Source organism: Bos indicus, chromosome 7, assembly GCF_029378745.1.
Source record: "Bos indicus isolate NIAB-ARS_2022 breed Sahiwal x Tharparkar chromosome 7, NIAB-ARS_B.indTharparkar_mat_pri_1.0, whole genome shotgun sequence".
In the NCBI taxonomy this organism is placed as follows: Eukaryota; Metazoa; Chordata; class Mammalia; order Artiodactyla; family Bovidae; genus Bos; species Bos indicus.
This window is the reverse complement of record NC_091766.1, coordinates 26,222-42,805: the sequence shown is the minus strand read 5'-3', so window position 1 is coordinate 42,805 and position 16,584 is coordinate 26,222. Positions and strand designations below refer to the sequence as shown.

The window sequence follows — 16,584 nt, the reverse complement described above, 5'->3', positions numbered from 1 at the left end:
GGGGTGGGGGCAGGGGGAGTTGGGGGCGGGGTGCGGTGGTGGTGTGCTGCTGTGGCTCGTTCGTTTCTTTTCAGTTCACTCTTTTCACCCTGTTCACCGCGCAAAGAGAAGTGCCTCTCATCGTCCATCCCCCGCGGTGCTTGACACCGCCTTCTTCCTCCTTTGTCTGCTCCGGCCTCCTGATTTCCTCCTCCTCCTCGCCGCCCTCCATGTCTTCGAGAAAGCACACGCTCTTTCCATGTCACCTTGTTGGCGCACGGGTGACGGCTCCGTTGTGTCCAGAACGTCCATGCTTCCTTCCTTGGCTTAGTGGAACCTCCTCCCTAACAGTGTGTGTGTGTGGTGTGTGTGTGTGTGTGTGTGTGTGTGTGTGTGTGTGTGTGTGTGTTGGGGGGGGGGGGCGCGCGGGGGTAGGTTGTACACTGTCTGTCCCCTTTCGCGGGTATCTCCAGGGCACTTGGGCTGGGGGGTGGGCTGGGGAGACGCGGGCCTCAGGCTCCACATGAAGAAGCCCCAAATGGCACGAGCTGCTGTTTGAGACGCTGGCCCTTCACATCTCTGGCCGGAGCCTTGAGCTCCAGGCGGCTCAAAGCCCTGGGGGTGGTGGTCTGGGACTGCTGCAGGGAAAGGACGCCAAGAGGGCACGGAGGAGTTGGGGAGGGGCGTGGGGAACGGAGGCAAGGAAAGCGAGGGATCTCGGTGGAGGCATTGGAGAGAGCATCGGGTGTCCCGCCATGCCTCGCAGGAGCCGGCGGGGGCAATTGAGGTCAAGGGACGTGTGGAATGTGAAAAGGCGGGAAAACCCAGAGCGGCTTGGAAGGCAAGGCAGGCTGGGCAAGGGGGCGTGGCCGGCCACGTCAAAGGGACCCCAGGGGAATTCCCGGGCAGTTAGCTCTCTGGGCACTGCTGACGGCCCCTGGGCCCGGGGTTGACCCCACCCGCTGCGTGGGAGGGCCACAAACCAAAGCCCCCGAACTGCCCGCCCAGCCCAACGGTGGACCTTGGGGGTCTGGGGCACGGGCCGGGCCCGTGGAAGCCCACTGGCTCCACTGGATTCTTGTCCAGGGTCTCTCCTGCGAAAGAGGCCAGGGGCGTCCCCTCCATCTACGCACCCACCCCTATTTACATAAATAGGGGCGGAGCCGCCTCCCGCTCTCCAAGGTCCTGAGCGGCTGGGTCCCGGCCCACTAGGCCAGCAGTCTGCAGCGTCCGTGCGGCTCTCCCACCATGGCTTCGTCCGGCTCCTCCAGCACCTCACGCGGTACGTTCGCCCTCGGGTCCCTGGGGTCGGGTCACGTCTCGGGGGATCCGTGGATCGCCTCGGCCACGGGTTCACGGCAAACGTGTCCACCCACCACCGAGAACGGCAGGGACCGGCCGGCTGGGGCCACGGTTCCCAGGAGTCGGCTGTGCCCAAAGGGGCATCGTTTGTTCGTTTTGCTCCTTTGGCACACACGTGGCTTCTCCCTTCTCTTTTCTGGGAAGACGGTGTTGTTTGAAGGGGGTGGGGGTGGGGGTGGGGGTGGGGGGTGGGGGTTGCGGGGGCTGGGATGGGGCCCTTTATCCTCCTCTTCCTGCCGGAATGGGAGTCGGGGAGCTCTGGGGCTTGGCCTCCTTCAGTGGCTTTCTCACAACAATGGCCTGGTGCCTTCTGCCATTGAGGGTTGGGCTTCGCTTCGTTTCCCTTTCCTTTTCCGCTACTGGCGGCAAATATGGCCCGTGCTCGTGTTAGCCCGGAGAAGCCAGGTCCCCTCCCGTTGGCATCGTGATGGAGGGAAATGTGGGAGAAGCCCCATCCAGACGTTTCCCAGGCATCTCGACCAGACGGGTGGAAACATGCGGCGGGATAGTGTCGTGGTCTTCGTCGGGGGGGGGGGGGGGTGGGGGTGGGGGTGGGGGTGGGGGTGGGGTGGGGGGTGGGGACTCCTTGCCGCCTTTGTTTTGGGGCTGGGTTTGGTTTCCTTTCTGCTTGCTCGCGTTTCTTGCATTCCGGCCTGGGTGGGGGTGGGTGTGGGGGCTACCGCCCCTTGCCTCTCAGCCTGGCTGTCGGGCTGTAGCCAAGCGACTTCCAAATGCACACCCCGTCCCCGGGCTCCCGGCTCTGCTCAGGCACAGGGGCAACTGCCCTGGGCGGGGAGCATGCTTGGGCTCCTCCGTCGAGTCCTCCACCAGGTGCTCTGGTCTGAGGCGCTTCCCTTTCTTCTCTTCTTCCACAGGCCCCATCGCCACAGGATCTCGAAGGAGGAGGCTCGTTCTGAAGCCGAGCCAGAAGGACGCCCTGCAAGCGCTCTTTCAACAGAACCCCTACCCTGGGATAGCGACCAGAGAACGACTGGCCCGAGAGCTCGGCATTGACGAAAGCAGAGTTCAGGTAGGCCCCCCGCCTCTCCACCCGTTCTCCCTTTCAAGGCTCTCCATGCCGATCCAAGGCAGCTGAAAGCATCTGGCGGCCTTTCTCCTGAGAAGGAATTCTCTCTGTTTGCCCCTAGGTCTGGTTTCAAAACCAACGTAGAAGACGGTCAAAGCAGAGCCGGCCGCCGTCTGAACACGTGCGCCAAGAAGGGGAAGGGGGGCCAACGTCCACGCCCAGGCCACCGTCGCCACCTCCCCGACCTCAGTCTTCCTCTCAAGGTAAATTAGCCAGCGTTCTCTCCAAAGGCAAGTCCCCCAGAGGGGGTCCCGAACCCTCCCCCCTCTTGCCAGAGAATACTCTCTGCTGGTGGATGAGCACGGGAGGCCCAGAAACACCACGGGGGTGGGGGTGGGGGGTCAGGGGGGAGGGGGGGTGAGGAGGAGGAGGAAACAGGGCTGTGTGGTTGCTGCCCCCATCAGTGTCCCAGATCGGGGCAAGACGCCCCCAGTCGGCGTGGGCGGGCCGCAGGGTTCCCCCTTCGCACCCCCTCCCCAGCCCCCGTCGGGAACCTTAGGCTCCGGCTGCCCGGGCAGCCTTGGCCGAGGACCATGCTTCAGGGCACTCGGCGGCAAGGCCGGAGGAGGAGAGAGACACCCAGGGACATGCGTGTGTGGGGAGTGTGCGTGCACACGCACGCGCCCACCAGGGACCCAGGCACGCGATCCATCTGTGGGTGTATTCCTTAGAGCCCTGCCCCGGCGGCAGAGCCACCTGTAGTGATTCAGGGGTGTGGGCCTCTCCCTCCCCTCCACACCCTCTAGGGTGTCTGTGCCGTGAACGCCCCACGGGCCTTAACGTCCTCCCCTCTCGGTGTGTTCCTTTCGTTGGTAGAAGACTCGGCCAGAGAGGCCCGGAGAAAGAGGACAGTCATCTCTCCTTCTCAGACCAGGATCCTCGTGCAAGCCTTCACGAGGGATCGCTTCCCGGGGATTGCCGCCAGGGAGGAACTGGCCCGTCAGACGGGAATCCCAGAACCTCGCATCCAGGTAAGTTCTCCAGCCAGCGCACGGGCCCAGGACGTGGCCCAGGAGCAAGGAGGGTTCAGCCCTGCCAAGCGTCTGGAGCTGGATACACGTAGGCTGGGGCTGGGGCTGGGGCTTGGGGGGGAAGGGGCCGAAAGTCGGCGGCCTGAGTGGAGGGTTTTGGGCCGCTTCTGGCCGTGCGGGCACCCCTCATTTCCCAGGGCCAAGGGATTCGTTTGCAGAAAATGGCCCTGCAGAAGTCGCCCTGGGCCTGACAGACCAGAGGCCGGGCGGCCGGGCGGGCTGTCGAACGGGCGCCGCCGCGGCGCCAGCACGGTGGGTGATCTGGACGGCCACGGCTTCTGATGTGCCTGTCTGCCTTTTGCTCCCCTAGATATGGTTTCAAAACCGAAGAGCTCGGCACCCCCAGCGGAGCCCAAGCGGGCCCGGCAACGGCCGGGCCCAGGGGCCAGGCGGCGCACCAGCCACGACGACGACTCCTGCTCCAGAGGACCGAAGGGCCCCACCCGCTGTCCAGAGCACCTCTCCTCCCCTTCGCCCCTCTCAGCCACAGGAGAGCATGCCACCCTTGGCTGCAGCTGCTCCTTTTGGGGCCCCCACTTTCTGGGTGCCCGGGGCTGCCTCTGGGGTCTGCGTGGGCCAGCCGTTGATGATCTTCGTGGTCCAGCCCAGCCCGGCGGCCCTCCAGCCAAGTGGGAGGCCACCGCCTCCTCCCCAGGGAGCAGCTCCCTGGGCCGCGTGCTCCCCTGCCGTCACGGCCCCCGGGCTGCCTGGGCAAGGGGCCATCCTGCCGCCTGGGCAGCCGGAGACACACATCCCGCGGTGGCCGGAGTCACCCTCCGGCGAAGGCACGGCCCCTCCGCTGGAGCCGCAGCCCCAGGCCCCCAGCCTTCCAAGCTCGACGAGCCTCCTAGATGAGCTCTTGGCGGCCACGGGCGTCCCGGACACGCAGGCGCCTTCCCCGGGGGCCGCTGCCGACGAAGGGGTGGGCCCTGCCCTCCCAGGGGCACCCAGCTTCCTAGACGAGCTCTTGGCGGCCACGGGCACCCCGGACACGCCGGGGCCTTCCCTGGGGCCCTCTGCCGATGAACGAGCACACCTCGCCCTCCCGGGCGAGCTCCTGGCTGCCGCGGGCCTCCCGGGCTCGCCGGGCCCTTCTCCGGGGTCCTCTCCTGTCGTCGCAGGGCCCCACCCAGCCCTCCCCGGGCCACCCAGCCTCCTAGAGGAAATCTTGGCTGCCACGGCCATCCAGGACACGCCCTGGTCTTCCCCGGGGTCCCCTGCGGGGGAAGAAGGAGTTGAGGCCACCCTGGAAACACCCCTCAGTGAGGACGAGTACCAGGCCCTCCTCGACATGCTGCCAGGCTCCCCAGGCCCTGGGGCTTAGAGGGAGAGGAAGGAAGGGGCCACCTTCTCCCCCTAGCCACGTTCAGGTCTCCTTGCCTGGGATGTGGGGCCACGGAGCTCGGGGAAAGGGAGGGAGGGTGGGTGGGTGGGTGGGAGCTGTTTTGTGTGGGAAGAGGAGAGAATACAGACGGGATGTCTACGGACAACCCTGGGGACAAACCCGAGTGCTGGACCTTTGGGAAGCTGGGCCCCGCCCCAAACGGGGACACCCTACCTGAAGCCTCAAGCCCTCCCTGCATGGCAGTGACCAAGGGGCTGCCTCAGAGGGAACATTCCATGGGCCCGGGAAAGAAACCCCGTGCCCGGCACAAGTTCTTTGTGTCTGGCTCTTCTGTCTTCTGGTCCCGTCTTTCCAGCAGTCCACATAGGGAAGGAGAACTCCTTCCCTATGCCAGGGGCAGCAGAGGGAGGGGGAGCGGGAGACCGGGGAGTGCGAAGGTGGGAGGGTGGGAGGTGCCAGGTGGGAGGGGGCCGAGTGGGTGGGGGGCGCAGGGAGAGAGTTGGGGAAGGCTGAGTGGGAGAGCGGGAGAGGGAGGGAGGCGGGGGGAGTTGGGGACAGAGGGAGGGAGGGAGAGGGGGGTCGGGGGAGGGGGGGGGGGTGGGGGTGGGCAGAGCCCGCGTCTGGGACTCAGCTTCAAGCCCCCGGCACGCCCTGCAGGTATCCCTAGAATGCTGCGTCAGGGACACGTTTCCCTGGGTTTCAAGGTGCCTTCTCTGGGCGGGTGTCCGGAGGTCAGATCCTCGGAGCCAGCAGTAGGGACCTACCCACACAACCGCTTTCACGACCAGACTCCCTGTCCATGTGTGCCCACATGCCCGGTCGTATATCTGCAAAGGCCCGTCATCTCCCTGTCTCTCTCTCTGACCCTCACAGTACAGTGACTCAGCTCGCCCTGCCGCCAGCATCCTCCCGTCACCGGCAGACATACAGACAGACATACGTGCTTTACTTGCAAACCCGTTCCTGAGTTTCACAGGCCCCATGGTTTTGAAGTACATACGAACGCCTGCCTGTTCTCACGTGAAGCCCCGTGGTGGGTTTAGAAGCCCGGCTGGCCAAAGAATACATCGGCCCAGACGGTGGGGTGGGGGCAGGGGGAGTTGGGGGCGGGGTGCGGTGGTGGTGTGCTGCTGTGGCTCGTTCGTTTCTTTTCAGTTCACTCTTTTCACCCTGTTCACCGCGCAAAGAGAAGTGCCTCTCATCGTCCATCCCCCGCGGTGCTTGACACCGCCTTCTTCCTCCTTTGTCTGCTCCGGCCTCCTGATTTCCTCCTCCTCCTCGCCGCCCTCCATGTCTTCGAGAAAGCACACGCTCTTTCCATGTCACCTTGTTGGCGCACGGGTGACGGCTCCGTTGTGTCCAGAACGTCCATGCTTCCTTCCTTGGCTTAGTGGAACCTCCTCCCTAACAGTGTGTGTGTGTGGTGTGTGTGTGTGTGTGTGTGTGTGTGTGTGTGTGTGTGTGTGTGTGTGTTGGGGGGGGGGGGGCGCGCGGGGGTAGGTTGTACACTGTCTGTCCCCTTTCGCGGGTATCTCCAGGGCACTTGGGCTGGGGGGTGGGCTGGGGAGACGCGGGCCTCAGGCTCCACATGAAGAAGCCCCAAATGGCACGAGCTGCTGTTTGAGACGCTGGCCCTTCACATCTCTGGCCGGAGCCTTGAGCTCCAGGCGGCTCAAAGCCCTGGGGGTGGTGGTCTGGGACTGCTGCAGGGAAAGGACGCCAAGAGGGCACGGAGGAGTTGGGGAGGGGCGTGGGGAACGGAGGCAAGGAAAGCGAGGGATCTAGGTGGAGGCATTGGAGAGAGCATCGGGTGTCCCGCCATGCCTCGCAGGAGCCGGCGGGGGCAATTGAGGTCAAGGGACGTGTGGAATGTGAAAAGGCGGGAAAACCCAGAGCGGCTTGGAAGGCAAGGCAGGCTGGGCAAGGGGGCGTGGCCGGCCACGTCAAAGGGACCCCAGGGGAATTCCCGGGCAGTTAGCTCTCTGGGCACTGCTGACGGCCCCTGGGCCCGGGGTTGACCCCACCCGCTGCGTGGGAGGGCCACAAACCAAAGCCCCCGAACTGCCCGCCCAGCCCAACGGTGGACCTTGGGGGTCTGGGGCACGGGCCGGGCCCGTGGAAGCCCACTGGCTCCACTGGATTCTTGTCCAGGGTCTCTCCTGCGAAAGAGGCCAGGGGCGTCCCCTCCATCTACGCACCCACCCCTATTTACATAAATAGGGGCGGAGCCGCCTCCCGCTCTCCAAGGTCCTGAGCGGCTGGGTCCCGGCCCACTAGGCCAGCAGTCTGCAGCGTCCGTGCGGCTCTCCCACCATGGCTTCGTCCGGCTCCTCCAGCACCTCACGCGGTACGTTCGCCCTCGGGTCCCTGGGGTCGGGTCACGTCTCGGGGGATCCGTGGATCGCCTCGGCCACGGGTTCACGGCAAACGTGTCCACCCACCACCGAGAACGGCAGGGACCGGCCGGCTGGGGCCACGGTTCCCAGGAGTCGGCTGTGCCCAAAGGGGCATCGTTTGTTCGTTTTGCTCCTTTGGCACACACGTGGCTTCTCCCTTCTCTTTTCTGGGAAGACGGTGTTGTTTGAAGGGGGTGGGGGTGGGGGTGGGGGTGGGGGGTGGGGGTTGCGGGGGCTGGGATGGGGCCCTTTATCCTCCTCTTCCTGCCGGAATGGGAGTCGGGGAGCTCTGGGGCTTGGCCTCCTTCAGTGGCTTTCTCACAACAATGGCCTGGTGCCTTCTGCCATTGAGGGTTGGGCTTCGCTTCGTTTCCCTTTCCTTTTCCGCTACTGGCGGCAAATATGGCCCGTGCTCGTGTTAGCCCGGAGAAGCCAGGTCCCCTCCCGTTGGCATCGTGATGGAGGGAAATGTGGGAGAAGCCCCATCCAGACGTTTCCCAGGCATCTCGACCAGACGGGTGGAAACATGCGGCGGGATAGTGTCGTGGTCTTCGTCGGGGGGGGGGGGGGGGGTGGGGGTGGGGGGTGGGGGTGGGGGTGGGGTGGGGGGTGGGGACTCCTTGCCGCCTTTGTTTTGGGGCTGGGTTTGGTTTCCTTTCTGCTTGCTCGCGTTTCTTGCATTCCGGCCTGGGTGGGGGTGGGTGTGGGGGCTACCGCCCCTTGCCTCTCAGCCTGGCTGTCGGGCTGTAGCCAAGCGACTTCCAAATGCACACCCCGTCCCCGGGCTCCCGGCTCTGCTCAGGCACAGGGGCAACTGCCCTGGGCGGGGAGCATGCTTGGGCTCCTCCGTCGAGTCCTCCACCAGGTGCTCTGGTCTGAGGCGCTTCCCTTTCTTCTCTTCTTCCACAGGCCCCATCGCCACAGGATCTCGAAGGAGGAGGCTCGTTCTGAAGCCGAGCCAGAAGGACGCCCTGCAAGCGCTCTTTCAACAGAACCCCTACCCTGGGATAGCGACCAGAGAACGACTGGCCCGAGAGCTCGGCATTGACGAAAGCAGAGTTCAGGTAGGCCCCCCGCCTCTCCACCCGTTCTCCCTTTCAAGGCTCTCCATGCCGATCCAAGGCAGCTGAAAGCATCTGGCGGCCTTTCTCCTGAGAAGGAATTCTCTCTGTTTGCCCCTAGGTCTGGTTTCAAAACCAACGTAGAAGACGGTCAAAGCAGAGCCGGCCGCCGTCTGAACACGTGCGCCAAGAAGGGGAAGGGGGGCCAACGTCCACGCCCAGGCCACCGTCGCCACCTCCCCGACCTCAGTCTTCCTCTCAAGGTAAATTAGCCAGCGTTCTCTCCAAAGGCAAGTCCCCCAGAGGGGGTCCCGAACCCTCCCCCCTCTTGCCAGAGAATACTCTCTGCTGGTGGATGAGCACGGGAGGCCCAGAAACACCACGGGGGTGGGGGTGGGGGGTCAGGGGGGAGGGGGGGTGAGGAGGAGGAGGAAACAGGGCTGTGTGGTTGCTGCCCCCATCAGTGTCCCAGATCGGGGCAAGACGCCCCCAGTCGGCGTGGGCGGGCCGCAGGGTTCCCCCTTCGCACCCCCTCCCCAGCCCCCGTCGGGAACCTTAGGCTCCGGCTGCCCGGGCAGCCTTGGCCGAGGACCATGCTTCAGGGCACTCGGCGGCAAGGCCGGAGGAGGAGAGAGACACCCAGGGACATGCGTGTGTGGGGAGTGTGCGTGCACACGCACGCGCCCACCAGGGACCCAGGCACGCGATCCATCTGTGGGTGTATTCCTTAGAGCCCTGCCCCGGCGGCAGAGCCACCTGTAGTGATTCAGGGGTGTGGGCCTCTCCCTCCCCTCCACACCCTCTAGGGTGTCTGTGCCGTGAACGCCCCACGGGCCTTAACGTCCTCCCCTCTCGGTGTGTTCCTTTCGTTGGTAGAAGACTCGGCCAGAGAGGCCCGGAGAAAGAGGACAGTCATCTCTCCTTCTCAGACCAGGATCCTCGTGCAAGCCTTCACGAGGGATCGCTTCCCGGGGATTGCCGCCAGGGAGGAACTGGCCCGTCAGACGGGAATCCCAGAACCTCGCATCCAGGTAAGTTCTCCAGCCAGCGCACGGGCCCAGGACGTGGCCCAGGAGCAAGGAGGGTTCAGCCCTGCCAAGCGTCTGGAGCTGGATACACGTAGGCTGGGGCTGGGGCTGGGGCTTGGGGGGGAAGGGGCCGAAAGTCGGCGGCCTGAGTGGAGGGTTTTGGGCCGCTTCTGGCCGTGCGGGCACCCCTCATTTCCCAGGGCCAAGGGATTCGTTTGCAGAAAATGGCCCTGCAGAAGTCGCCCTGGGCCTGACAGACCAGAGGCCGGGCGGCCGGGCGGGCTGTCGAACGGGCGCCGCCGCGGCGCCAGCACGGTGGGTGATCTGGACGGCCACGGCTTCTGATGTGCCTGTCTGCCTTTTGCTCCCCTAGATATGGTTTCAAAACCGAAGAGCTCGGCACCCCCAGCGGAGCCCAAGCGGGCCCGGCAACGGCCGGGCCCAGGGGCCAGGCGGCGCACCAGCCACGACGACGACTCCTGCTCCAGAGGACCGAAGGGCCCCACCCGCTGTCCAGAGCACCTCTCCTCCCCTTCGCCCCTCTCAGCCACAGGAGAGCATGCCACCCTTGGCTGCAGCTGCTCCTTTTGGGGCCCCCACTTTCTGGGTGCCCGGGGCTGCCTCTGGGGTCTGCGTGGGCCAGCCGTTGATGATCTTCGTGGTCCAGCCCAGCCCGGCGGCCCTCCAGCCAAGTGGGAGGCCACCGCCTCCTCCCCAGGGAGCAGCTCCCTGGGCCGCGTGCTCCCCTGCCGTCACGGCCCCCGGGCTGCCTGGGCAAGGGGCCATCCTGCCGCCTGGGCAGCCGGAGACACACATCCCGCGGTGGCCGGAGTCACCCTCCGGCGAAGGCACGGCCCCTCCGCTGGAGCCGCAGCCCCAGGCCCCCAGCCTTCCAAGCTCGACGAGCCTCCTAGATGAGCTCTTGGCGGCCACGGGCGTCCCGGACACGCAGGCGCCTTCCCCGGGGGCCGCTGCCGACGAAGGGGTGGGCCCTGCCCTCCCAGGGGCACCCAGCTTCCTAGACGAGCTCTTGGCGGCCACGGGCACCCCGGACACGCCGGGGCCTTCCCTGGGGCCCTCTGCCGATGAACGAGCACACCTCGCCCTCCCGGGCGAGCTCCTGGCTGCCGCGGGCCTCCCGGGCTCGCCGGGCCCTTCTCCGGGGTCCTCTCCTGTCGTCGCAGGGCCCCACCCAGCCCTCCCCGGGCCACCCAGCCTCCTAGAGGAAATCTTGGCTGCCACGGCCATCCAGGACACGCCCTGGTCTTCCCCGGGGTCCCCTGCGGGGGAAGAAGGAGTTGAGGCCACCCTGGAAACACCCCTCAGTGAGGACGAGTACCAGGCCCTCCTCGACATGCTGCCAGGCTCCCCAGGCCCTGGGGCTTAGAGGGAGAGGAAGGAAGGGGCCACCTTCTCCCCCTAGCCACGTTCAGGTCTCCTTGCCTGGGATGTGGGGCCACGGAGCTCGGGGAAAGGGAGGGAGGGTGGGTGGGTGGGTGGGAGCTGTTTTGTGTGGGAAGAGGAGAGAATACAGACGGGATGTCTACGGACAACCCTGGGGACAAACCCGAGTGCTGGACCTTTGGGAAGCTGGGCCCCGCCCCAAACGGGGACACCCTACCTGAAGCCTCAAGCCCTCCCTGCATGGCAGTGACCAAGGGGCTGCCTCAGAGGGAACATTCCATGGGCCCGGGAAAGAAACCCCGTGCCCGGCACAAGTTCTTTGTGTCTGGCTCTTCTGTCTTCTGGTCCCGTCTTTCCAGCAGTCCACATAGGGAAGGAGAACTCCTTCCCTATGCCAGGGGCAGCAGAGGGAGGGGGAGCGGGAGACCGGGGAGTGCGAAGGTGGGAGGGTGGGAGGTGCCAGGTGGGAGGGGGCCGAGTGGGTGGGGGGCGCAGGGAGAGAGTTGGGGAAGGCTGAGTGGGAGAGCGGGAGAGGGAGGGAGGCGGGGGGAGTTGGGGACAGAGGGAGGGAGGGAGAGGGGGGTCGGGGGAGGGGGGGGGGTGGGGGTGGGCAGAGCCCGCGTCTGGGACTCAGCTTCAAGCCCCCGGCACGCCCTGCAGGTATCCCTAGAATGCTGCGTCAGGGACACGTTTCCCTGGGTTTCAAGGTGCCTTCTCTGGGCGGGTGTCCGGAGGTCAGATCCTCGGAGCCAGCAGTAGGGACCTACCCACACAACCGCTTTCACGACCAGACTCCCTGTCCATGTGTGCCCACATGCCCGGTCGTATATCTGCAAAGGCCCGTCATCTCCCTGTCTCTCTCTCTGACCCTCACAGTACAGTGACTCAGCTCGCCCTGCCGCCAGCATCCTCCCGTCACCGGCAGACATACAGACAGACATACGTGCTTTACTTGCAAACCCGTTCCTGAGTTTCACAGGCCCCATGGTTTTGAAGTACATACGAACGCCTGCCTGTTCTCACGTGAAGCCCCGTGGTGGGTTTAGAAGCCCGGCTGGCCAAAGAATACATCGGCCCAGACGGTGGGGTGGGGGCAGGGGGAGTTGGGGGCGGGGTGCGGTGGTGGTGTGCTGCTGTGGCTCGTTCGTTTCTTTTCAGTTCACTCTTTTCACCCTGTTCACCGCGCAAAGAGAAGTGCCTCTCATCGTCCATCCCCCGCGGTGCTTGACACCGCCTTCTTCCTCCTTTGTCTGCTCCGGCCTCCTGATTTCCTCCTCCTCCTCGCCGCCCTCCATGTCTTCGAGAAAGCACACGCTCTTTCCATGTCACCTTGTTGGCGCACGGGTGACGGCTCCGTTGTGTCCAGAACGTCCATGCTTCCTTCCTTGGCTTAGTGGAACCTCCTCCCTAACAGTGTGTGTGTGTGGTGTGTGTGTGTGTGTGTGTGTGTGTGTGTGTGTGTGTGTGTGTGTGTTGGGGGGGGGGGGGCGCGCGGGGGTAGGTTGTACACTGTCTGTCCCCTTTCGCGGGTATCTCCAGGGCACTTGGGCTGGGGGGTGGGCTGGGGAGACGCGGGCCTCAGGCTCCACATGAAGAAGCCCCAAATGGCACGAGCTGCTGTTTGAGACGCTGGCCCTTCACATCTCTGGCCGGAGCCTTGAGCTCCAGGCGGCTCAAAGCCCTGGGGGTGGTGGTCTGGGACTGCTGCAGGGAAAGGACGCCAAGAGGGCACGGAGGAGTTGGGGAGGGGCGTGGGGAACGGAGGCAAGGAAAGCGAGGGATCTAGGTGGAGGCATTGGAGAGAGCATCGGGTGTCCCGCCATGCCTCGCAGGAGCCGGCGGGGGCAATTGAGGTCAAGGGACGTGTGGAATGTGAAAAGGCGGGAAAACCCAGAGCGGCTTGGAAGGCAAGGCAGGCTGGGCAAGGGGGCGTGGCCGGCCACGTCAAAGGGACCCCAGGGGAATTCCCGGGCAGTTAGCTCTCTGGGCACTGCTGACGGCCCCTGGGCCCGGGGTTGACCCCACCCGCTGCGTGGGAGGGCCACAAACCAAAGCCCCCGAACTGCCCGCCCAGCCCAACGGTGGACCTTGGGGGTCTGGGGCACGGGCCGGGCCCGTGGAAGCCCACTGGCTCCACTGGATTCTTGTCCAGGGTCTCTCCTGCGAAAGAGGCCAGGGGCGTCCCCTCCATCTACGCACCCACCCCTATTTACATAAATAGGGGCGGAGCCGCCTCCCGCTCTCCAAGGTCCTGAGCGGCTGGGTCCCGGCCCACTAGGCCAGCAGTCTGCAGCGTCCGTGCGGCTCTCCCACCATGGCTTCGTCCGGCTCCTCCAGCACCTCACGCGGTACGTTCGCCCTCGGGTCCCTGGGGTCGGGTCACGTCTCGGGGGATCCGTGGATCGCCTCGGCCACGGGTTCACGGCAAACGTGTCCACCCACCACCGAGAACGGCAGGGACCGGCCGGCTGGGGCCACGGTTCCCAGGAGTCGGCTGTGCCCAAAGGGGCATCGTTTGTTCGTTTTGCTCCTTTGGCACACACGTGGCTTCTCCCTTCTCTTTTCTGGGAAGACGGTGTTGTTTGAAGGGGGTGGGGGTGGGGGTGGGGGTGGGGGTGGGGGGTGGGGGTTGCGGGGGCTGGGATGGGGCCCTTTATCCTCCTCTTCCTGCCGGAATGGGAGTCGGGGAGCTCTGGGGCTTGGCCTCCTTCAGTGGCTTTCTCACAACAATGGCCTGGTGCCTTCTGCCATTGAGGGTTGGGCTTCGCTTCGTTTCCCTTTCCTTTTCCGCTACTGGCGGCAAATATGGCCCGTGCTCGTGTTAGCCCGGAGAAGCCAGGTCCCCTCCCGTTGGCATCGTGATGGAGGGAAATGTGGGAGAAGCCCCATCCAGACGTTTCCCAGGCATCTCGACCAGACGGGTGGAAACATGCGGCGGGATAGTGTCGTGGTCTTCGTCGGGGGGGGGGGGGGGGGGGGTGGGGGGGGGGGGGGGGGGGGGGGGGGGGGGGTGGGGGGGTGGGGACTCCTTGCCGCCTTTGTTTTGGGGCTGGGTTTGGTTTCCTTTCTGCTTGCTCGCGTTTCTTGCATTCCGGCCTGGGTGGGGGTGGGTGTGGGGGCTACCGCCCCTTGCCTCTCAGCCTGGCTGTCGGGCTGTAGCCAAGCGACTTCCAAATGCACACCCCGTCCCCGGGCTCCCGGCTCTGCTCAGGCACAGGGGCAACTGCCCTGGGCGGGGAGCATGCTTGGGCTCCTCCGTCGAGTCCTCCACCAGGTGCTCTGGTCTGAGGCGCTTCCCTTTCTTCTCTTCTTCCACAGGCCCCATCGCCACAGGATCTCGAAGGAGGAGGCTCGTTCTGAAGCCGAGCCAGAAGGACGCCCTGCAAGCGCTCTTTCAACAGAACCCCTACCCTGGGATAGCGACCAGAGAACGACTGGCCCGAGAGCTCGGCATTGACGAAAGCAGAGTTCAGGTAGGCCCCCCGCCTCTCCACCCGTTCTCCCTTTCAAGGCTCTCCATGCCGATCCAAGGCAGCTGAAAGCATCTGGCGGCCTTTCTCCTGAGAAGGAATTCTCTCTGTTTGCCCCTAGGTCTGGTTTCAAAACCAACGTAGAAGACGGTCAAAGCAGAGCCGGCCGCCGTCTGAACACGTGCGCCAAGAAGGGGAAGGGGGGCCAACGTCCACGCCCAGGCCACCGTCGCCACCTCCCCGACCTCAGTCTTCCTCTCAAGGTAAATTAGCCAGCGTTCTCTCCAAAGGCAAGTCCCCCAGAGGGGGTCCCGAACCCTCCCCCCTCTTGCCAGAGAATACTCTCTGCTGGTGGATGAGCACGGGAGGCCCAGAAACACCACGGGGGTGGGGGTGGGGGGTCAGGGGGGAGGGGGGGTGAGGAGGAGGAGGAAACAGGGCTGTGTGGTTGCTGCCCCCATCAGTGTCCCAGATCGGGGCAAGACGCCCCCAGTCGGCGTGGGCGGGCCGCAGGGTTCCCCCTTCGCACCCCCTCCCCAGCCCCCGTCGGGAACCTTAGGCTCCGGCTGCCCGGGCAGCCTTGGCCGAGGACCATGCTTCAGGGCACTCGGCGGCAAGGCCGGAGGAGGAGAGAGACACCCAGGGACATGCGTGTGTGGGGAGTGTGCGTGCACACGCACGCGCCCACCAGGGACCCAGGCACGCGATCCATCTGTGGGTGTATTCCTTAGAGCCCTGCCCCGGCGGCAGAGCCACCTGTAGTGATTCAGGGGTGTGGGCCTCTCCCTCCCCTCCACACCCTCTAGGGTGTCTGTGCCGTGAACGCCCCACGGGCCTTAACGTCCTCCCCTCTCGGTGTGTTCCTTTCGTTGGTAGAAGACTCGGCCAGAGAGGCCCGGAGAAAGAGGACAGTCATCTCTCCTTCTCAGACCAGGATCCTCGTGCAAGCCTTCACGAGGGATCGCTTCCCGGGGATTGCCGCCAGGGAGGAACTGGCCCGTCAGACGGGAATCCCAGAACCTCGCATCCAGGTAAGTTCTCCAGCCAGCGCACGGGCCCAGGACGTGGCCCAGGAGCAAGGAGGGTTCAGCCCTGCCAAGCGTCTGGAGCTGGATACACGTAGGCTGGGGCTGGGGCTGGGGCTTGGGGGGGAAGGGGCCGAAAGTCGGCGGCCTGAGTGGAGGGTTTTGGGCCGCTTCTGGCCGTGCGGGCACCCCTCATTTCCCAGGGCCAAGGGATTCGTTTGCAGAAAATGGCCCTGCAGAAGTCGCCCTGGGCCTGACAGACCAGAGGCCGGGCGGCCGGGCGGGCTGTCGAACGGGCGCCGCCGCGGCGCCAGCACGGTGGGTGATCTGGACGGCCACGGCTTCTGATGTGCCTGTCTGCCTTTTGCTCCCCTAGATATGGTTTCAAAACCGAAGAGCTCGGCACCCCCAGCGGAGCCCAAGCGGGCCCGGCAACGGCCGGGCCCAGGGGCCAGGCGGCGCACCAGCCACGACGACGACTCCTGCTCCAGAGGACCGAAGGGCCCCACCCGCTGTCCAGAGCACCTCTCCTCCCCTTCGCCCCTCTCAGCCACAGGAGAGCATGCCACCCTTGGCTGCAGCTGCTCCTTTTGGGGCCCCCACTTTCTGGGTGCCCGGGGCTGCCTCTGGGGTCTGCGTGGGCCAGCCGTTGATGATCTTCGTGGTCCAGCCCAGCCCGGCGGCCCTCCAGCCAAGTGGGAGGCCACCGCCTCCTCCCCAGGGAGCAGCTCCCTGGGCCGCGTGCTCCCCTGCCGTCACGGCCCCCGGGCTGCCTGGGCAAGGGGCCATCCTGCCGCCTGGGCAGCCGGAGACACACATCCCGCGGTGGCCGGAGTCACCCTCCGGCGAAGGCACGGCCCCTCCGCTGGAGCCGCAGCCCCAGGCCCCCAGCCTTCCAAGCTCGACGAGCCTCCTAGATGAGCTCTTGGCGGCCACGGGCGTCCCGGACACGCAGGCGCCTTCCCCGGGGGCCGCTGCCGATGAACGAGCACACCTCACCCTCCCAGGGGAGTTCCTGGCTGCTTCGGGCCTCCCATGCTAACCATTCTCACTTGTTTCCATTCAAGTACCCTTCATTTTCCAATCCAAGGGATTCACTTGCAAAAAATTCCCCAGTAGAAATCACCCTGGGCCTTACAGGCCACAGGCCAATCTTCCATGCAGGCTTTCTTATAGTTGCTTCAGAGGCACCAGCATGGTGAATTGGACATCACATGTTCTGATGTGCCTACCTACTTTTGCTCCCCTAGAGATATGGTTTCAAAACTGTAGAGTTCAGCACCCCAGCAGAGCCCAGCACCACACCCTTTTCAAGTTTTCCTGTACCAGGTGTTCTTTAGACATGCTCTGCTTAATGTTTCAAACATTACTGACAGGATCAACCAGGTAGCGGAGT

General features: G+C 65.2%; 3 protein-coding genes across 3 annotated transcripts; all 3 read left to right on the top strand.

The window, feature by feature from the left end:
- Positions 1–1,227: 1,227 nt before the first annotated feature.
- Positions 1,228–4,783, top strand: LOC139183870 (double homeobox protein 4-like protein 4). The gene is made up of 6 exons (XM_070792173.1): positions 1,228–1,261; positions 2,217–2,371; positions 3,175–3,487; positions 3,597–3,711; positions 3,770–3,824; positions 3,944–4,783. Exons 1-6 carry the CDS (start codon positions 1,228–1,230, stop codon positions 4,781–4,783), a joined length of 1,512 nt encoding a protein of 503 aa, XP_070648274.1.
- A 2,334-nt stretch (positions 4,784–7,117) lies between these two features.
- LOC139183869 (double homeobox protein 4-like protein 4) lies at positions 7,118–10,676 on the top strand. The gene is made up of 6 exons (XM_070792172.1): positions 7,118–7,151; positions 8,110–8,264; positions 9,068–9,380; positions 9,490–9,604; positions 9,663–9,717; positions 9,837–10,676. Exons 1-6 carry the CDS (start codon positions 7,118–7,120, stop codon positions 10,674–10,676), a joined length of 1,512 nt encoding a protein of 503 aa, XP_070648273.1.
- A 2,331-nt stretch (positions 10,677–13,007) lies between these two features.
- Positions 13,008–16,230, top strand: LOC139183868 (double homeobox protein 4-like protein 4). Its single transcript, XM_070792171.1, has 6 exons — positions 13,008–13,041; positions 14,012–14,166; positions 14,970–15,282; positions 15,392–15,506; positions 15,565–15,619; positions 15,739–16,230. The coding sequence occupies exons 1-6, from the start codon at positions 13,008–13,010 to the stop codon at positions 16,228–16,230; spliced, it is 1,164 nt and encodes a 387-aa protein (XP_070648272.1).
- Positions 16,231–16,584: the final 354 nt, after the last annotated feature.

Coding starts and splice junctions, on each gene's coding strand:
- LOC139183870 (XM_070792173.1), top strand. CDS start 1,228: ATGGCTTCGTCCGGCTCCTCCAGCACCTCACGCG. Junction 1,262..2,216: donor CTCCTCCAGCACCTCACGCG/GTACGTTCGCCC, acceptor CTTCTTCCACAG/GCCCCATCGCCACAGGATCT. Junction 3,825..3,943: donor GCGGAGCCCAAGCGGGCCCG/GCAACGGCCGGG, acceptor CGCCCCTCTCAG/CCACAGGAGAGCATGCCACC.
- LOC139183869 (XM_070792172.1), top strand. CDS start 7,118: ATGGCTTCGTCCGGCTCCTCCAGCACCTCACGCG. Junction 8,265..9,067: donor TTGACGAAAGCAGAGTTCAG/GTAGGCCCCCCG, acceptor CACACCCTCTAG/GGTGTCTGTGCCGTGAACGC. Junction 9,381..9,489: donor GCGTCTGGAGCTGGATACAC/GTAGGCTGGGGC, acceptor CTCATTTCCCAG/GGCCAAGGGATTCGTTTGCA.
- LOC139183868 (XM_070792171.1), top strand. CDS start 13,008: ATGGCTTCGTCCGGCTCCTCCAGCACCTCACGCG. Junction 15,283..15,391: donor GCGTCTGGAGCTGGATACAC/GTAGGCTGGGGC, acceptor CTCATTTCCCAG/GGCCAAGGGATTCGTTTGCA. Junction 15,620..15,738: donor GCGGAGCCCAAGCGGGCCCG/GCAACGGCCGGG, acceptor CGCCCCTCTCAG/CCACAGGAGAGCATGCCACC.